Raw genomic sequence first — 19,278 nt, 5'->3', positions numbered from 1 at the left:
TTAGCTGATAATTATAGTAAAATTTACTTTTGTCTACTTTACTAACATTTTCTACTATATGTTCAAACTATGTAATATTTTGTGTCCAGCTCAAGAGAGTGGCAATAGTAGAAAACAGCTGTTTAAAAATATAAATTCAGAGAAGTCTGGCAGCTTTTGTATCATCACGAAAAAATACATTCAATAACATTAATGATTTATCGTTAATATCATCAGCCCCAAGACTACTTTTACAGCTTTAAAAATAATTTACTGCTTAAGCATAAGTAAGATATTCTTTTCCACTAATCAGAGCTCTCTTCTTCCCTACAGCTGAGGCTCACATATTAATAAAATGTATGCATCTGTAGAGCTGAATGAACTGATCCTAGACAATAGGGTGGCATTGTGATAGACGCCATTGGATATATTTATATTTTCTTTAAAAAACCAAACACAGTTAGGGAATCAGACTTTGAATATCTTGGAATTTTAGCAGGTCCTCCATTAATTCCAGTTAGAAACCAGGATCTAGCACAGGGCTTGGCACACAATAGCTGTTGAATAAACATTCATTTAATACATCAATGAAAGTAGTCACGGCAAAAATTACAAACAAAGGAAATTATAATAAACAAAGTTTATTGATTAATCCAGAAGCACAGCCATTAAAAAAAAAGTATAAACCAAATTATTGCTTTCAGTCAATGAAACCAGGTGCTCCGTGGATGTGAAGTCTAACCCAAACAGCTCTTACAGCGCTGAAGACCATTCTCGTTGCAAGCTGTGCACTTCAGGGCCTTGAAAGAGTCTGTAAAGCAGTTTCGAAACACTGACATCTTGCTCCCATGGCAGACAGAGCACGGAAGAAAGCCAAAGCCTCCACAGGAGGGACACTCGTGTGGATGCTGCACTCTCTGGATAGGCGGCAGGAGGACAAGAAGGATAGGATTTGTGTTAGTATGACAATGCCATCAGCCTTCCTGTCTTTCTGTACTGGACCGTTATAAAACAACATCAGCATACGACGGTGGAGGACTTGCAACCATCTACCATTACAGTATACAACAGCTGCACAGGAAATGCTGTCTAGCATTTCCTTTGTTGTCTCATTGATGGCCATCAACAGCACAAGCTTGGTGCGTAAAGGTTGGTACATTTTAAGTTAAAGGGCACATCATTTGAAAACTTCCAGAAATCCATCATATGAAAACACATATTTATAAATCAAAGAAATTCAGAAGATGGTAATTTGCCTTAAAGGAAAATACTATAACTTTCCTTTTAGTATCACTTCCTAGTTTTGTATCTTTGTTTATAGAATAGCAGCACTGAGTCTGGAAAATAACAAAAAATAAAAGCTGGATTGGAGGAGCCTCTGTCAACTGAAGATCCATCATCATATTGAACGTATAAATAATGCTTTGTTTTTAAAAAGCACTTCCAAATACTACATAGAATCTTCTCCCATCTCATCCTTCACATATAAGAATACCTTCTTATGTAAAGCAACTAATTCAAACATCATTGTGCTGTGCTGTGCTGAGTCTCTCAGTCGTGTCTGACTCTTTGCGACCCCATGGACTGTAGCCCTCCAGGCTCCTCTGTCCATGGGGATTCTCCATGCAAGAATACTGTGGTGGATTGCCATGCCCTCCTCTAATATCATTACCTTCGTTTTGCATTTAAAGAAACAGACATAGAAATCTTGAGACTTACCTAAGTCCATAAAACTACCCACCATAACTATCAGCCTTTCTACCTCAAGTAAAAATAAAGTACCCATTACAGCATAATGAAATTAACTAGGAAGCATGCTGTTGTTGTTGTTGCTGTTGTTTAGTCAAGTCGTGTCCAACTCTTTTGCTACCCCGTGAACTATAGGCCCCAAGGTTCCTCTGTTCATGCGATTTCGCAGGCAAGAATACTGGAATGGGTTGCCAGTTCCTTCTGCAGCGGAGCTTCCTGACCCAGGGACTGAACTGTAGGTCTCCTGCATTTGCAAATGAATTCTTTATACTGAGCCAGCATGTTAAGGAAAAATTTCCATACACATTTCCATTCTCTTTTTTGAACATATAACCTCTGCTGGAGTCCACACATGGAAACCATCTACTGGTGGGAGCTTAGGAGTCATTACAGAATGAATACAAAGAGAATGGGAGTTAATACAAGCTTCTGACTTGCAAAATAGGAACTTTTAGCAATGTTTGAAAGCCAACTTTTATGACAAGAATAATTGCCAAAATACACTTGGGAAATATAGATACACACACACATGCACACACAGACACTCAGACAAACATACCTTACATACTTAGACATACATACAGACTCTCTGGAAATTCACAATTGTACTTAATAAAGTCTCCAAAAAATCCAACGGAAAAGGAAACCAATTAACCAGGTTTAACCCACCTTTTTCCCAGCAAAAAATTCTTTCCTAGAAAACATCTACAATTTTCTCATTATCAGTACCCTGTGGACTGTTCTTTGGGAAAAAAACATTAAGGATCTGATTGCTTTAAAATTTATATATTTCCAGACCACTTTTCAGAGCTGCATATTCTGTATTCAGTAAGATTCATTTACAGTTACCATTTGACTTTGCTATTAGATTGAGATAGCAAAATTCGTGTCATATCTTATTTTTAGCAACAGAATGACTTTGATAGAAAGTAGTGATTTCTAATCTGAAGGACACAAACAAGAAACGTCAAATTTGTAGAGATTCAAAGCTCTTCCAAAAAGTTAGATTGTATGTATCAATTTAGTTTCTCTGTAGCTGGGTTTTTGTCATTTCCCTGTGCAAGAGTTGACCAAAAAGTGGTGCATCTGACTTATAGTTTTGCATGATATAAAAATGTCTTTAGAAAAAAACTTTGAATAAAAACAAAAGCAGCGAAGAAAGAGTGTAGTCTAAAAACAAAATATAAGAGAATTAGTAAGTAATGCTCTTCTTATCAAATTTTAGAAAAAACATGATAAGGTAGATAGGTCCTCAACATGCGTTAGAACCAGGCCAGAGATTATGTTAAAAATATTTAATGACTTACATAGAAACAACACCAACTAGTCAGAAAGGACTTATAAAACCCTGAGTCTAGGATGGCACCCATTAGTGCTGGATTGTAAGTAGGTTTGGATTTCAAGTAGAGTGGGATCATCAAATTTTGCAACTAAAAATATGTGTTGCCCAGTTAACTTGAATGTCAGATAGACCATAGATAAATTTTTGTGTAGATATGCCAAAGATTATATGGAACACACTTAAAATAAAATAATTATTCATAATTTAATTGAGGTTTAAATGTAAGCAGACATCCTATATTTTATCCGGCAACCCTTATAGGGTAGTTGCTTTTATGGAAGAGGAGAGCTGCTTGGGAGTCGTGGTGTAGTAGCTATTTACTAACCAGTATATGCAGAGTACATCATGAGAAACACTGGGCTGGAAGAAGCACAAGCTGGAATCAAGATTGCCAGGAGAAATATCAATAACCTCAGATATGCAGATGATACCACCCTTATGGCAGAAAGTGAAGAGGAATGAAAAAGCCTCTTGATGAAAGTGAAACAGGAGAGTGAACAAGTTGGCTTAAAGCTCAACATTTAGAAAACGAAGATCATGGCATCTGGTCCCATCACTTCATGGCAAATAGATGGGGAAACAGTGGAAACAGTGTCAGACTTAATGTTTTTGTGCTCCAAAATCACTGCAGATGGTGATTGCAGCCATGAAATGAAAAGACACTTACTCCTTGGAAGGAAAGTTATGACCAACCTAGATGGCATATTGGAAATCAGAGACATTCCTTTACCAACAAATGTCTGTCTGTTCAAGGCTATGGTTTTTCCAGTAGTCATGTATGGATGAGAGAGTTGGACTGTGAAGAAAGCTTAGTGCTGAAGAACTGATGCTTTTGAACTGTGGTGTTGGAGAAGACTCTTGAGAGTCCCTTGGACTGCAAGGAGATCCAACCAGTCCATTCTGAAGGAGATCAGTCCTGGGTATTCTTTGGAAGGAATGATGCTAAAGCTGAAGCTCCAGTACTTTGGCCACCTCATGTGAAGAGTTGACTCATTGGAAAAGACTCTGATGGTGGGAGGGATTGGGGACAGGAGGAGAAGGGGACGACAGAGGATGAGATGGCTGGATGGCATCACTGACTTGATGGACATGAGTTTGAGTGAACTCCGGGTGTTGGTGATGGACAGGGAGACCTGGCGTGCTGCAGTTCATGGGGTTGCAAAGAGTTGGACACGACTGAGCAACTGAACTGAACTGGACTGATAAACCTTAACAACTAGTATAAACATTTCAATATTTTTAAATTCTTCAATAGCATAAGATTTTGCCATAAAATACACTCGTGCTGGCAAGCAAAGAACAACAAAGTTAGAATGAATTTGAGTGCTAGGGAGTTTCCTAGGCTCATTCACCATCTATGTCACTTACTCCAAATACCAGGCTTTTAACACAGAGAAATAATGATAATAATAATAAATGCACAACCAAATTAAAAATTATTGAAACCAAGCAGAACCCTATAAGGCTTTCCTGGGGACAAACACCTTCCTACCTCATCCCCGCCTCTTGTTTATAGAAAAGCTTTAGCCTCCTAGCCTTCCCTGAGTTCCAAAGAGAAAATTTAATCAGAAAAGTGAAAAAAATGCAGAAACAAATGAAAACAGTCAGGCTAAACAAAATAATAATAGTTTAACCATGAAATAAAGTCAACTCCTTTTGTTACTCCTCAAGGGCAAAAGATAATATCCTGAGCCATATCCCTGAATTGTTCTGCAGATACTAAGATTCCCACCCACACCTTGCCACATCAAGTGTTAGTTTCTCAGTCACATCAGACTCTTTGCAGCCTTATGGACTGGCCCCCCCCCCCCCCCGCCGCCCCCCAGGCTCCTCTGCCCTTAGAATTCTCCAGGCAATAATACTGGAGTGGGTAGCCATTCCCTTCTCCAAGTGATCTTCCTGATCCAAGGATCAAATCCCAGTCTTGTGCATTGGAGGTGGATTCTTCACCATCTGAGCCACCAGGGCAGCCTCAAGTGGAAGAAGTGAACTGCATGCTGATCACTAGTATGTAGACACCAGGAGGGGTTGGAATCAGAAGGTTGAGGATGTTAACTCACCCTGTCACCTCACCACCAACCAATCAGGTGGATGTCCATGAGCTGATCAAGCATCCTATGACCCTCTCCCTCCTTTTATCTTTAAAAACCCTTCCTTGAAAGTCACTGGGGAATTCAAATGTGAGCAGTCCATACGTCTTCCTTGGCCCCACCCTGGATGCCTCACAATAAATGCTGTATTTTCCTTCACCACAATCTGGTCTGAGTAGATTGGGTTTACTGTTTGCACAAGTGGACCCAAATTTGGTTTGGTAACATTATCTTATATCTTGGGCCTGGAACATGACTTACAAAGATTACTTTCAAAGGGCCAAAATATCAAATGTTAAATATATGATGAATCTGCTATTTAATAACTTCTGTGCAACTTGGAACACATAAACTTCCTAAAATGAAGTTAATATATAAACACTAAAAGCCACAGTGTCCATTTTAAAGAGAATCACAGATAGACCAAGGTCATCCTAAAACAACTTTGTCAGAATTATGCAATGCTATGGTAAAATTTGTCTTTTACTTATATGGTTGTTGAGACAATTTAATGAGTAAATTCATATGAAGTGAATAGAATACTGTCTAACACATAGTAGCTACTCAGTAAGGCTAGCAGTTAATAGCCATTATTTTATTAATAAATCCTAATCTGAAGAGACTTTTATTAACTGCTGCCTCAAGCTAAATTGTTTGTGGTCACATGGCACAGTCATTTTCTACCACTAATATAGTCATTTTATTTAAACACCACTTCTATACTTGGTCTTCTGGTCTAAAGCCTTGCCACTGTAAGAAAAGGAGAGTAAATGCATTTTGATTCACACGTGAATTCTGATGTCTTGGATCACAGCATTGGAAAGATTCTGAGACCATTTCCACTCTCAAGAAAATTCAGCCTTTTAGCCATAAACTTGGGAGAGAAAAGAATGGCTTACCCACCACGTAAAGCTGTATAGTCAGGCCACTCCACATGGCTGTTCTCTTGCTCCCTACATCTGCTGCTTAGTTAGTCTCTGCTTCACCTACACTCTACTTGCATGACTGACCTTCCTTGATTTTTAAAAACTTTGTTTATTTATTCTTTTTTTTTTTTTTTGGCTGCACTGGGTCTTCATTGCTGCATACAGCCTTTCTCTAGTTGCATCAAGTGGGGGCTACTCATTGCAATGCATGAGCTTCTCATGGCAGTGGCTTCTGTTGCTTCAAAGCATGGGCTCCAGGCACATTGGCCTCAGTAGTTGCTGCACCTGGACTCAGTAATTGTGGCTCACGGCCTTAGTTGCCCCAAGGGATGTGGCATCCTCCTGGACCAGGAGTTGAATCAGTGTCTCCTGCATTGGCAGGTGGATTCTTAATTAACCACTGGGACCACCGAGGAAGCGCCTGACTTTCCTCTTAATTGTAGAGCCTGATTAGTAAATACCTATACACTTGTCCCTCACCCAAGTTTGTCATTGTTCTAATCTTTAGATGAGAATGGCTCCCCTTTGACAGCTTAATGAAGGGAAGAACTCTGCCCCAGGAGGGTACATAGCCTAAGGGGATAAAAGAGGAAATCCTCCTCTGCTGATTTCCCTAGTAACCAATGAGCCAATCTACAGTATTTCTCCCTATAGCTGGTAGTCTCCTTCTTCCTCCTGGTAGTGAAGAGCTCTGCTGCTGTGTCCAGCCTGCCATCTGCCTCCCAGCAGTGGGATGTTGCTCCAGGACCCTTCTGCTTCAGATGTGGTGTTGTTGTTTAGTCAGTCATGTCTGACTCTTTGCAACCCTGTGGACTACAGCATGCCAGGCTTCCCTATCCTTCACCATCTCCCAGAGTTTGCTCAAACTCACGTCCATTGAGTTGGTGATGTCATCCAACTATCTCATCCTCTATCATCCCCTTCTCCTCCTGCCTTCAACCTTTCCCAGCATCAGGGTCTTTTTTCTAATAAGTCAGCTCTTTTTATCAGGTGGCCAAAGTATTAGAGCTTCAGCATCAGTCCTTCTAATGAATACTCAGGGTTGATTTCCTTTAGGATGGACTGGCTTGATCTCCTTGTAGTCCAAAGGACTCTCAACAGTCTTCTCCAACACCACAGCTCAAAAGCATCAATTCTTCAGTGTTCAGCTTTCTTTCTTATAAGAAAGATGTGTAAGATCTCCCATCTATTAAACTGCTGATGTCTCTGTCACCGACTCTGGGCTCTTTCTTCAGCAAATATAGTAACTGCAGGCCTGAAGGCTGCAGCTCAACAAGAGTCTATATCCAGTATCTGATGTAATAGAGACATCATTTTACAAATGATGAGACAAAGATTTTTAATGAGTAAAAGTGAATGCTCAGATCACAGAGAAATTTGAAAACAGATTTCCACTTTCAGTAAAGAAGTTGACTACAGACAATTTGATCTTCAAACAGGTAAGAAATCTAGAGTAGCTCTTCAGTGTCCTGACACCCAGCAAAGCTACAAACCAGGCAGACCTGATTGATAACAGCACCCAGTAAGAGTGCTGAATCTTCAGAATGCCCCTCCTCCTCACAGCGGTTTGGATGGAGGCATGTTCCTTAGGGATAGCAGCAGTGCTTGTGCTCAGTCATAGCTGACTCTTTAGAGGTGGAATTTCGGAAAAAAGGAGTAAGAAATCATCTTCCCTTTTATCTCTATCTGTTCATCTATTCTTGGCCAGGGACTTAAAAGAAAATAAAAACCCAACGGGCTCATTCCACAAATAAGTTTACATTGCTAGGCACTGAGTATGGCATAGGAGATACAGCCATGAGCAAGAATTTCCCTGTTCTTTTAATAAATAGCTCTCAGCTACAAATAAGGATTTATTAGTGAAATATTGACTAACAATGACTAATCTTATCAAGTGGCTATTACAAACCAGGCAATTTTCTATTCACTTTATATGAATTCACTCTAAATCTTCTCAACAATCAAGTAGAAGGCAGATCTCATCATAGCACTGTAGAGATTCTGCATTATTTGAGGATGGCCTTGGTTCCCTGGTGACTCAGCTGGTAAAGTATCTGTCCACAGTGCAGGATACTGGGTTGGGAAGATATCCTGGAGAAGGCAACGGCAACTCACTCGAGTACTCTTGCCTGGAAAATCCCATGGACGAAGAATTGATGCTCTTGAACTGTGGTGTTGGAGAAGACTCTCGAGAGTCCCTCGGACTGCAAGGTGATCCAACCAGTCCATTCTAAAGGAGATCAGTCCTGGGTGTTCTTTGGAAGGAATGATGCTAAAGCTGAAACTCCAGTACTTTGGCCACCTCATGCAAAGAGTTGACTCATTGGAAAAGACTCTGATGCTGGGAGGGATTGGGGGCAGGAGGAGAAAGGGATGACAGAGGATGAGATGGCTGGATGGCATCACCGACTGGATGGATATGAGTTTGAGTGAACTCCGGGAGTTGGTGATGGACAGGGAGGCCTGGCGTGCTGCGATTCATGGGGTCACAAAGAGTCAGACACAACTGAGCGACTTCTCTCTCTTTCTTTCTTCTCTCTTTTGGCCTGTTTGTGTGATTCCATATAAAAATGATGATGTAGCTTTTAGTATTTATATATTAATTTTATTTTAGGGAATTTATCTGTGGTCTTTGAATATATTCACTCCATACCACAGTCATCTAAATTGAAGCCTCCAAGAATTCCCTAGCCTTAAACAAAGGACTAGAGGATAAGAGTGGAGTTCATGAATGATTGTGAAATGGGTTTCTTTTGTGGCACAAACTCAAATTTCATAAATACAAAGAGCTTTTTGCTGTTCTCTAATGCAGAAACAGGATGCTAAGATCAAGAGTATTTAGTGTTTTTTTTTTTTTCAAGATTAAGGAATGAATGCAATTCTTATTTTTAACCTCAGATCATCTAATCTTATTTTAGGAGTACTGGGAACTCTCTTAAGTGTTCTACCAAGGAAGAAGCAACTTATCTGACTCTCTGTAACCATAAACTCCCTCATCCAGGTTATCTATGAAGCAGACTCACTCCACATAATAGATTGTCACAAAAGTGAACACTTGGCATATAGTCATCTCTGGATGATCCACCTTTGTCTATGTATTTTGTTCTAAACTATAGTCAACAATTTAAAGTTGGCTTTAAGCTCAACATTCAGGAAACTACGATCATGGCATCTGGTCCCATCACTTCATGGCAAATAGATGGGGAAACAGTGGAAACAGTGGCTGACTACTTTTCTGGGCTCCAAAATCACTGCAGATGGTGATTGCAGCCATGAAATTAAAAGATGCTTACTCCTTGGAAGGAAAGTTATGACCAACCTAGACAGCATATTAAAAAGCAGAGACATTACTTTGTCAACAAAGGTCCGTCTAGTCAAGGCTATGGTTTTTCCAGTGGTCACATATGGATGTGAGAGTTGGACTGTGAAGAAAGCTGAGCACCGAAGAATTGAGGCTTTTGAACTATGATGTTGGAGAAGACTCTTGAGAGTCCCTTGCACTGCAAGGAGATCTAACAAGTCCATCCTTAAGAAGATCAGCCCTGAGTGTTCATTGGAAGGACTGATGCTGAACCTGAAACTCCAATACTTTGGCCACCTGATGCAAAGAACTGACTCCTTTGAAAAGACCCTGATGCTGGGAAAGATTGAAGGCAGGAGGAGGAGGAGACAACAGAGGATGAGATGGTTGGATGGCATCACCGACTCAACGGACATGGGTTTGGGTAAACTCTGGGAGTTGGTGATGGACAGGAAGGCCTGGCGTGCTGCAGTTCATGGGGCTGCAAAGAGTCAGACATGACTGAGCAACTAAACTAAACTGAACTGAACAAAGATTTAATTCAGCAAATGCTCGTTAAGTGCCTAGGAGGCTATTCCCTGTCTGATCAAGCCATTAATAAGCAGAATCGTTTCTGATCCTTGATTTGCAGAGTTATGAAAAGCTGACACAGTCGAAATTTGTTGTTATATTCCTAAATATATAAGCTAGATTTGTGAATCTGATTCTTGATCCAATGGGATGTACAGCCACAACCCTATTTAAAAAGATGTTCCAATTTCAGAAAGAGGCACCCAGAGCACATGGCCTGATCGCCTAGGTAAGTAGGTGGTACTCTGCTGCTGTAACCTCTGAACATGCTGTGGCCACCCACTGCACGGAGAGGGAACATCACCCAGAATGTTGCCTCTCCAGGGAGGGTCGGGCCAGCCTTTGAAAGCTCCAATGCCTCACACAGACAGCCTGTGCCATTTCCAGCATCCTTGGTGTGTGGCTGAGAATCTTACTTCTGTTCTTCCTGAATGACAAATCAGACTTTACAAGGGAAAACAACAACAACAACAACACTGAAAGTGAACACTATATTGGCAGCCTCATAGCAATGACATCAAAATGTTTGCTCGAATCTTTAGAAAAACAACAAGGCAGAAAAGCGCATTAGAGCTTCTCTACCATCTGAGATTTTTAATTCAGTGTCTGCCATAACAAGGTGCTTGCTAATACATCTCAGGGCTGCCCTGACTTCCTCTGTGTGGGTACCAGCAGATCAGCTATCCATCTCAGTTATTGTTTGGGGGTAATACTTGGACACTCTTTTCTTTTGATCTTTAGCTTGCTTATTAATATAAGTAAATATACAAATAAATTTTACCCCCCAAATGGTGTTGTTATTCATCCTTTGCACCCAAGCATTCGCTTACATAAAATAAGTTATTTAATCTTCTTTCAGCTAGCCTTATTGAACCCAAGTCTTGTCGCAGCTATTGCTATATTTCACTTGCTTCTGCTACCCATGTTTGAAGCCACTGACAAGTCACATCAGCAAATAATGCCTCCTCAGGTTTCCAGGGAAAGTTTTACTTGGGCGGGACGTATGCTAAAATTCTTAGGCCAGAAAACTTGAGATGACTTGCTGACACCATTTTTGAGGGCCCAGCTGCAGCCACTAAGCCGCTTTCCTCTCCATTACTGGGGTAATTGTTAGAAACTGGGGCCTGAATCACAAAGACCAGGGGAGTCATGGTCTGCCATGCAGCACCCTAGTAACAGCAAATTAGAACTTGGTACGAGCTCTCTGGTTTCTCTCTAAAGGTATTGCCTATTTGCCCATTTCCTGTTCAATGCCATACTAGCATAAGAGCCAAATGTTACAAATCCAGTCTGTTCCCTGGACCTAATACTCTGCCTGTCTCCCAGTAAACTTCTCACCTGGGTCCTGTCACATATGGTCAGGTTTCCCAGATACCAACTTGCCACTTAATTTGAGAGTGAAGGCAGCACAGATTTATGGTTCACAGATTCAAGGAGTCAGGATTAGAATCTTGAGTCAAACACTATTTACAAGGTCTGGAGCAACTAACCTAAACATCTGGGCCTCCATTGCCTTGTCTGAAAAACAAAGACAGTAACAGAACCCACCTTGCAGTGTTATTTTGAGGTTTGAATAACTTAATACATATAATACCGGAATAGGAACAGTACTGGCTACTTAGAAAGAAATCCAGTGTTTCCTACCTCAGGAATATTTAACTCCTGTTTTACTGCCAAAAGCTAACATCAGAAGAATTGGATGTGCTTGGATATGAATCTTGTCTTTTGTCTGCTTTTCCTGGTTCTTCCAACTGCTTCTCCAAGGCTAGTCTCTTTCCCTGGGTAAGTTTATTTAAACCCTAGCTCCTTCACAGGCAGTTTAGGGATATCTGGATGGCTGAAAATTCTCTACCAGTTTTCTTATATGGGCAAAGCAGCCCAACAGAGTTATAGCTGTTACAACTCCTACGAATGGTATAAGCCAGTACCATACCATTGTATTTCAACATTAAGAATAGACTTAAATGTTTCTGAATTATTTATGGCATCTGTAGAATTGAGACAGACTTAATGAAGAGAATAAAATCCTCTTTCCAAGATTCTTTGAGCTGAGAGAGAGAGGTTATGTTAATATATAGCATGATAGTATTAATCAAGTTGCCAAATGAAGGAATTATAGACTCAAAGGAAAAAAGTCCAGGAATAGCTAAGATAAATCATCAATCTTTAAAAAGAAGAGTAATGAGGGACATTCACTCTATAGGATCCTAAAAGGTGCTATCAAACCACAGGAATAAAAATAGTACAATATTGGTAAAACAAGAACAAACAGATCAGTGGAAATTATTAGAAAGCTCAGACAAAGACCTGAACATATATGGGGATTTACTATAATATAAAATTGGCAGCGAACATTCATTGGATTATTGAAAAAGCAAGAGAGTTCCAGAAAAACATCTACTTCTACTTTATTGACTATGCCAAAGCCTTTGACTGTGTGGATCACAACACACTGTGGAAAATTCTTCAAGAGATGGGAATACCAGACCACCTGACCTGCCTCCTGAGAAATTTGTATACAGGTCAAGAAGCAACAGTTAGAAGTGGACATGGAACAACAGACTGGTTCCAAATAGGGAAAGAGGTATGTCAAGGCTGTGTATTGTCACCAGGCTTATTTAACTTATATGCAGAGTACATCATGAGAAATGCTGGAGTGGATGAAGCACAAGCTGGAATCAAGATTGCCAGGAGATATATCAATAACCTCAGATATGCAGATAGCACCACCCTTATGGCAGAAAGTGAAGAAGAACTAAAGAGCCTCTTGATGAAAGTGAAAGAGGAGAGTGAAAAAGTTGGTTTAAAGCTCAACATTCAGAAAACTAAGAATATGGCATCCAGTCCCATTACTTTATGGCAAATAGTTGGAAAAACAGTGGAAACAGTGACAGACTTTATTTTCTTGGGCTCCAAAATCACTGCAGATGGTGATTGCAGCCATGAAATTAAAAGATGCTTACTCCTTAGAAGGAAAGTTATGATCAACCTAGACAGCATATTAAAAAGCAGAGACATTCCTTTGCCAACAAAGGTCTATCTAGTCAAAGCTATCATTTTTCCAGTAGAAAATAGAAAATTCCATCCATTTTCTCACCTGTATGGATGTGAGAGTTGGACTATAAAGAAACCTGAGTGCTGAGAATTGATGCTTTTGAACTGTGGTGCTGGAGAAGACTCTTGAGAGTCCCTTGGACTGCAAGGAGATCCAACCAGTTCATCCTAAAGGAAATCAGTCCTGAATATTCATTGGAAGGACTGATGCTAAAGCTGAAGCTCCAATACTTTGCCACCTGATGTGAAGAACTGACTCATTTGAAAAGACCCTAATGCTGGGAAAGATTGAAGGCAAGAGGAGAAGGGGACAACAGAGGATGAGATGGTTGGATGGCATCACCAACTCAATGGACATGAGTCTGAGTAAACTCCGGAAGTTAGTGATGGACAGGGAGGCCTGGTGTGCTGTAGTCCATGGGGTCGCAAAGAGTCAGACATGACTGCTTGACTTAACTGAACTGAAAATTGGCAGAACAAAGCAATAAATAAATAATATATTATTTAATAGAGGATGCTGGAAATCTCACTATGTATAAGAAAATGGAAATGGATCCTCCATTAATGAAAGAACCAGATATTAACAAGTATAAAGTGAATAGAAGAAAATGTAGGCTGATATCTTCTGACCTTAAGACAGACACATACTTCATAAATAAAAGTTAAAAAGCACAAAAGTAAGGAAAAATGGTGGGTTAGATTATATCAGAAGGTTTCTATTGGATGAAGGACACCAAGAAAGAATCTAAAAATAGAGAAGAAAATATTGACAGTATTTAAAACCAACAAAAAGTTAACATCTAGACTATAGAAGGATCTTCTGAAAGTCAACAACAGCAAAAATTCCAAGATTTTTAATGGGAAAGGATAAGAATATATAACATAAAGAAAAGAAAGAAAGAAAGTGAAGTTGCTCAGTTGTGTCCGACTCTGTGACCCCATGAACTGTAAACTACCAGGCTCCTCTGTCCATGGGATTTTCCAGGCAAGAGAACTGGAGTGTGTTGCCATTTCCTTCTCCAGCGATCTTCCCGATCCAGGGATCAAACCTGGGTCTCCCGCATTGTAGGCAGACGCTTTATGGTAATATACAACATATAGAAGAAGAAATTTAAAATTTCAACACGCATACAAAGAAATGCCCAAACTCAATGGTTATCAGAAAAACATTATTAAAATGATAAGGCTATATATTTTTATCCCTACTACCTTGGCAAAAATGGAACAATGTAAAACATTGTGGGGAATGTGAGAACATAGGAAACCTCTTTCTCTGTAGGAGGGAGTATTGGATGGTACAAACATAATGAAGAGCCATCTGGCACTACCTGGAAAACTGGGGATATGCATAAGCTATTATCTAGTGATTTCTACTCTCAGAGAAATTCACAAACGAATGTGATCAAGGTTACTCCTTGCAGCACTTTATTTGAAGGAGCAGTTAGAGGACATGAGTGGATGAGTAGATAAAAAATAGTGTGTGAGCTAAGTGCAGCTGCACTGTCCAAAATATAAGCTATTTGTCAGATATGATTATATTATTTATTTAAAATTTTTATTTGATTTGAGTTTAAATCAAATAGAGTTAAATAAAATTAAAAATTCAGTTCTTCAGGCACACTAACTATTCTTTAAGTGCTCAGTAGCCACATGCATCCAGTGACTACTATGTTGGGTAGGATACAGTAAAAACATCTCCATCATCAAAGAAAGCTGGATTCAATTGTACTGTCATGGAGAAGTGTGAAGCAATTTAAAAAAAGAGATGAAAGGTTCACGTAGTAATAATAGGTTCGTAAAAGCCTAGTGCCTATAGAAAGGAATTTGAAACACAATTAGGTGTGTTATATAACATCATTTGTATAAATAAAAGTATGCAGAGAAACTAATAATACACATTGAGTTAAATCACTTAAATTAAAAGGCACATATTAACCAAATTGATGGTTTCATCAAATTGATGGGACTGGAGTAGAATGTAGGGACAAAAGGAAAGAAACAAACCCATCTATACAGATTTTAGAGCTGAGAGGAGCTTTAGGTTATGAAGTACACACCGTCATTGTGTTTGTCCTTCTGGGCAAGATTACAATATGAATAAAACATGATTCCTAACACCAAGGAGCATATAGTTCATTTGGGACACGACTCAAATGTTCAAAGAAAAGGGGTAAGAAAAATTAAATGACTGTGATAAACACCAGAGAAGAGGGATACAAGAATGAAAAGGTGGGAAAAATCTGGAATGATGTAGGAAAGATGCGATGCCGCAGAGAGGCCTTGATGATGGTGGAGGAGAATGAGGCAATGGAACAATAGGGAACGGAGTAAGAAGCCATGAAGTGGAAGGAATGGAAGAAAATCAGGAAAGAGGTCAGCAAAGGAGACTGGGAAAAAGAGCTGCCCATGGCACACCCAATCCATGTAACCACATTGCATGGTTCACCTGGGAAAGTCTGAGTCATGTTCACTGTCCCAGAAAAATTACTAATGCACCTTTTTCACTCTCAAGATGACCCAGTTAGGCTATAAAATATATAGAATTTAATTCTACATACAGAGAGAAATAGGCTGGTAAAATTGAGAGATATTAAGGACTTTCTGGGTATATACTGATTTGATACATTATATATCCAAATAAATATTTCTGAGATGTTGTAATTACAAGTACAGGAACAAAATTAAAAGGTACACAGTTGGAGAAATAAGTTTTTCTGTTATCTTTAGAAATGGTGAGCCAATCTTTGGGGAAAAGGAAAATAATTTACATAAAAACCGTTATTTGTGCTTCCAGACAATGGCCTGACTTGAAATACCTCATCAACATCTCTATAACAGAGAATTAGGTTCTAATAAAGCTGACTGGAATTTTCACCTAATACTATGAGGTTGTTAGACACTAACACTAAGTCACTCTAGCTGGAGAAAACCTCACGGCAGGTGGTAGCAAATTAAAACTGCCACACGTATCCTGTTACATATTTGTAAGAACATGCAGGGAAAAATTCAGTTAGGGAAACTCAATTACAATCAGAATGTGTTGAACATTTTGATTACTGAAAATAAGTTGCTAAAAGCACAATTACCTCAATTTTGGTTAAGAGGTCTTGCAGTTCTCCTGATTCGTTCATTGACAAAATTTTCTCAGCACCCTATTAACAAGAGAGGGTAGGGGAGAAAGAAAATCCATTTTGTTAGTATTTGAGAAAAAAAGTTCTAGATGGGAAAGTTTAACCCAGAAAATACTGAACAGGATTTTTCACTTCAGATCTAAATAAACCTAAAACCAGTCTTCCCTGGAGGCTAAGTGGTAAAGAATCTGCCTGCCAATTCAGGGGATGCAGGTACAATCCCTGGGTCAGGAAGATCCCCTGGAGAAGGGTATGGTAACCCACTCCATTATTCTTGCTGGGAAATTCCAAGGACAGAGGAGCCTGGCAGGCTACAGTCCATGGGTTCGCAAAAGAGTCAGACATGACTTAGCAACTAAATAACAACAAAACCTAGATCCAGGAAACCAAAGGAATATAAATTTCTCTTTCCTTTCACATATTCTCCCATCTAGTAAGGCTAATAGTGGGCAAAAGGATTCCCAGCAGAAGTTGAGTGATGGGAACCCACAGATATCAGATGAAATCCAGATATGGAAGATTCCAGGATAGCCTTCAGAGTTGTTCAGGAAGCTGAAGCCAGCCACTTGGGAAAGGAAGCCTCTGAGCAAATCCCCAGCCTGGGCTACCTCTGCCCTCTTCCAGGCAGTCCTGTACCTCCCCTCCTGAGAGTCAAGCATGTAAACGCAAGAGCAACTAGCAGTAATAACAAAATCACTAAGCACCCACAAAAGTGCATATTGTGAGTAGACACCCGACATCATCTAATTTGATGTGGTGGATTCTCATAATAGTATAAATTGAGCCTCAGTGAGATTAAATAGCAATTCCAAGGTCACCCAGAGAAAAAGCAGAGTTGGAACTAGAACACCAGCAGGGGATTTACTTGAGAGCTAATGTTTTCAACTTTTAAAATTTTACTGTGAAAAGGAAAACAGAGGCAATGCACACTTTCCCACAAACCCATCGTGTCTTTTGGAACTACTCCATTTTCCTTTCCCTTCCAGCCTCTACCTACCTTTTCCCACTTTATTTCCCAACATCCAGCCATAAAGGGGAAAGAAGGAGGACATCATTATTTCCTATCAAAGACAAGGCCATCTCTGCCTTTTTCACATCATATCCCTGGCAAAGAAGAAGGGTTGAATCCATTTTTGATTTGGGGTAGGAAATGGCAACCCACTCCAGTATTCTTGCCCTGAAAATCCCATGCACAGAGGAACCAAACAGGGCTACAGTCCATGAGGTCACAAAGAGTTGGACACAATGAGTGAATGAGCACTCATGAATGCCATTTTTGATTAATCAAGACAGACAGAAATATCATCACATAAAAAAAAAATACTTCCTGGATTCCTGTTTGTGCTGAGCAGGGTGGAAAACACAAAGACTCATTTAAAAAATAAAAAAAGCCCTCATGTTAGGAGATTACTATACATTTTTATGTAAATACACAACCAAGTAACCCTCAAGGAGAATGGGAGATGATTGCTAAATGAGTGACGCAGGAAAAGAATGAACCAGGAGATCCCAGCAGGAAGAAAATAAGATCTGCTTATGGGGAGCAGAAAAGGCTTTCTGAGGTTGGTAGCATTTGATCTGGACTTTGAAGATTCCAGATGAGGAAAAGCCTCATTCCTAGGTGAGGCTTTTAAGACAGGCAGGAAACTCCACCAGGGATATACAGGAGCCTTTAGTTTTGCGTTTCATTTACTTCAGTTTATTTTATATTGGTGCTAGTGGTAAAGAACCTGCCTGCCAATTCAGGAGACATAGGAGATGTGTGATCCCTGGATTGGCAAGATGCCTTGGAGAAGGGCATGGTAACCCACTCCAGTACTTTTGCCTGGAGAATCCCATAAACAGAGGAGCCTGGAGAAGCCCTGGTGGGCAGAGAGTCAGAAAAGACTGATGTGACTTAGCACATAGGCACGCATATCATCTTAATCACAGTCAGGAATGTCCAACAAAGTATGGTGAATGAAGATATAGGGCTACGGAAAACACATTATATTCCTTTGTTTGTCAGTGGTTTTGCCAGGAATACAGATATGACTTACTTAGAGTGAGAACAAACTAAGGAAACACCAAAACAAAACATTAAAAGCCTAAAATGTGGTAATAACTGGTATATTTCACTCTTGCTACATTCTATTTCTTTTAGGAGTTACAGGGGACATGGGTTCTCTGCATAAACTAAAATGGGAAAAGCCTCAGGAAATTTGGTACGTAAACTAAGCAGTAAGGAAAATATATCACTCATTTTTCTTCAATGAAAGAAAATGTACCCCAGTGACTACAAAAAATATTAATGTACCCACACAGCCATCATGCATCTGCTTCCCAGATCTTTCCTTATCTTGGCAAGGTGCCTTACTCTGCTGTTTAGAATACCATGCACAGGTCAGGAAAGGACTATCTCACTACCCCAGATGCATGAAATTTACTCTCTTCAGCCAAATCATTCCAGCACCATCAGTACTACAGGAGCAGACTCCATGTTTCACGAGAAACTCAGGGTGTGCTCACATAAGCCATGTAATGAAAGGCAGGAGAGTCTACGCTCTTGGAGACATCTGCATGCCTATGGCACAAATGTTGGACCAAGTTCTTGATGGAGGAAAAGCTCTGCTCTCTAATAGAGACCTGAGAGGCAAGAATTTCCAGCCCCCTCACTGCAGCTGCTCGATGTGGCCTCCGCTGCAGCTGCACGTGGCCGGACCTCCCCTGGTTTCCTTGGGAGGAGCCCGCTGGTCCCTGAGCTATGTACTGAGCTGTTACAACAACCAAAATTGCCTGCTTGCCCACAGGGTTCCACATCTGCACCCTCCACCTGACCTTGTCCTTGCTGAATCTAAGTGCAAGATCCTACAAGGAGGACAAAGGCATCAAATGGTGTCCTCTCTGCTCTTCGGCAGCAGCAACAGGATGGGAATCTCAGCCTCATTGGCAAAGACTATGGGCTTTCCTGGTGACTCAGCAGTAAAAATTCTGCCTGCCAATGCAGGGAAAAATTAGATTCCTCCCATCCCGAGCCTTGGGACATTTACCAGGGTGACTCTCAACCTGATATTTACCAAGGTAACTCTGTCTGCACTGCATTTATATATTCCAAAGGTCTTATTCCATACTGTTTTCCATCGAGAGCTTTCCAATT

The 19,278-nt window shown here is 40.1% G+C and overlaps 1 protein-coding gene across 1 annotated transcript in view; it reads right to left on the bottom strand.

The window, feature by feature from the left end:
• Window positions 1-601: 601 nt before the first annotated feature.
• GRXCR1 (glutaredoxin and cysteine rich domain containing 1) overlaps window positions 602-19,278 on the bottom strand; it is a 138,295-nt gene continuing 119,618 nt past the window's right edge. The window contains exons 3-4 of the mRNA XM_004009798.5: window positions 16,098-16,163; window positions 602-896 (exon numbers count right to left, since the gene is read on the bottom strand). Of these exons, the coding sequence (XP_004009847.1) occupies window positions 717-896; window positions 16,098-16,163 (246 nt within the window). The 3' untranslated portion in view covers window positions 602-716. The remainder of the gene's footprint in view (window positions 897-16,097; window positions 16,164-19,278) is intronic.

Source organism: Ovis aries, chromosome 6 (assembly GCF_016772045.2).
Source record: "Ovis aries strain OAR_USU_Benz2616 breed Rambouillet chromosome 6, ARS-UI_Ramb_v3.0, whole genome shotgun sequence".
Taxonomy (NCBI): domain Eukaryota; kingdom Metazoa; phylum Chordata; class Mammalia; order Artiodactyla; family Bovidae; genus Ovis; species Ovis aries.
Note: the sequence above shows the minus strand (reverse complement) of the source record. Positions and strands in the feature narration are given on the sequence as shown.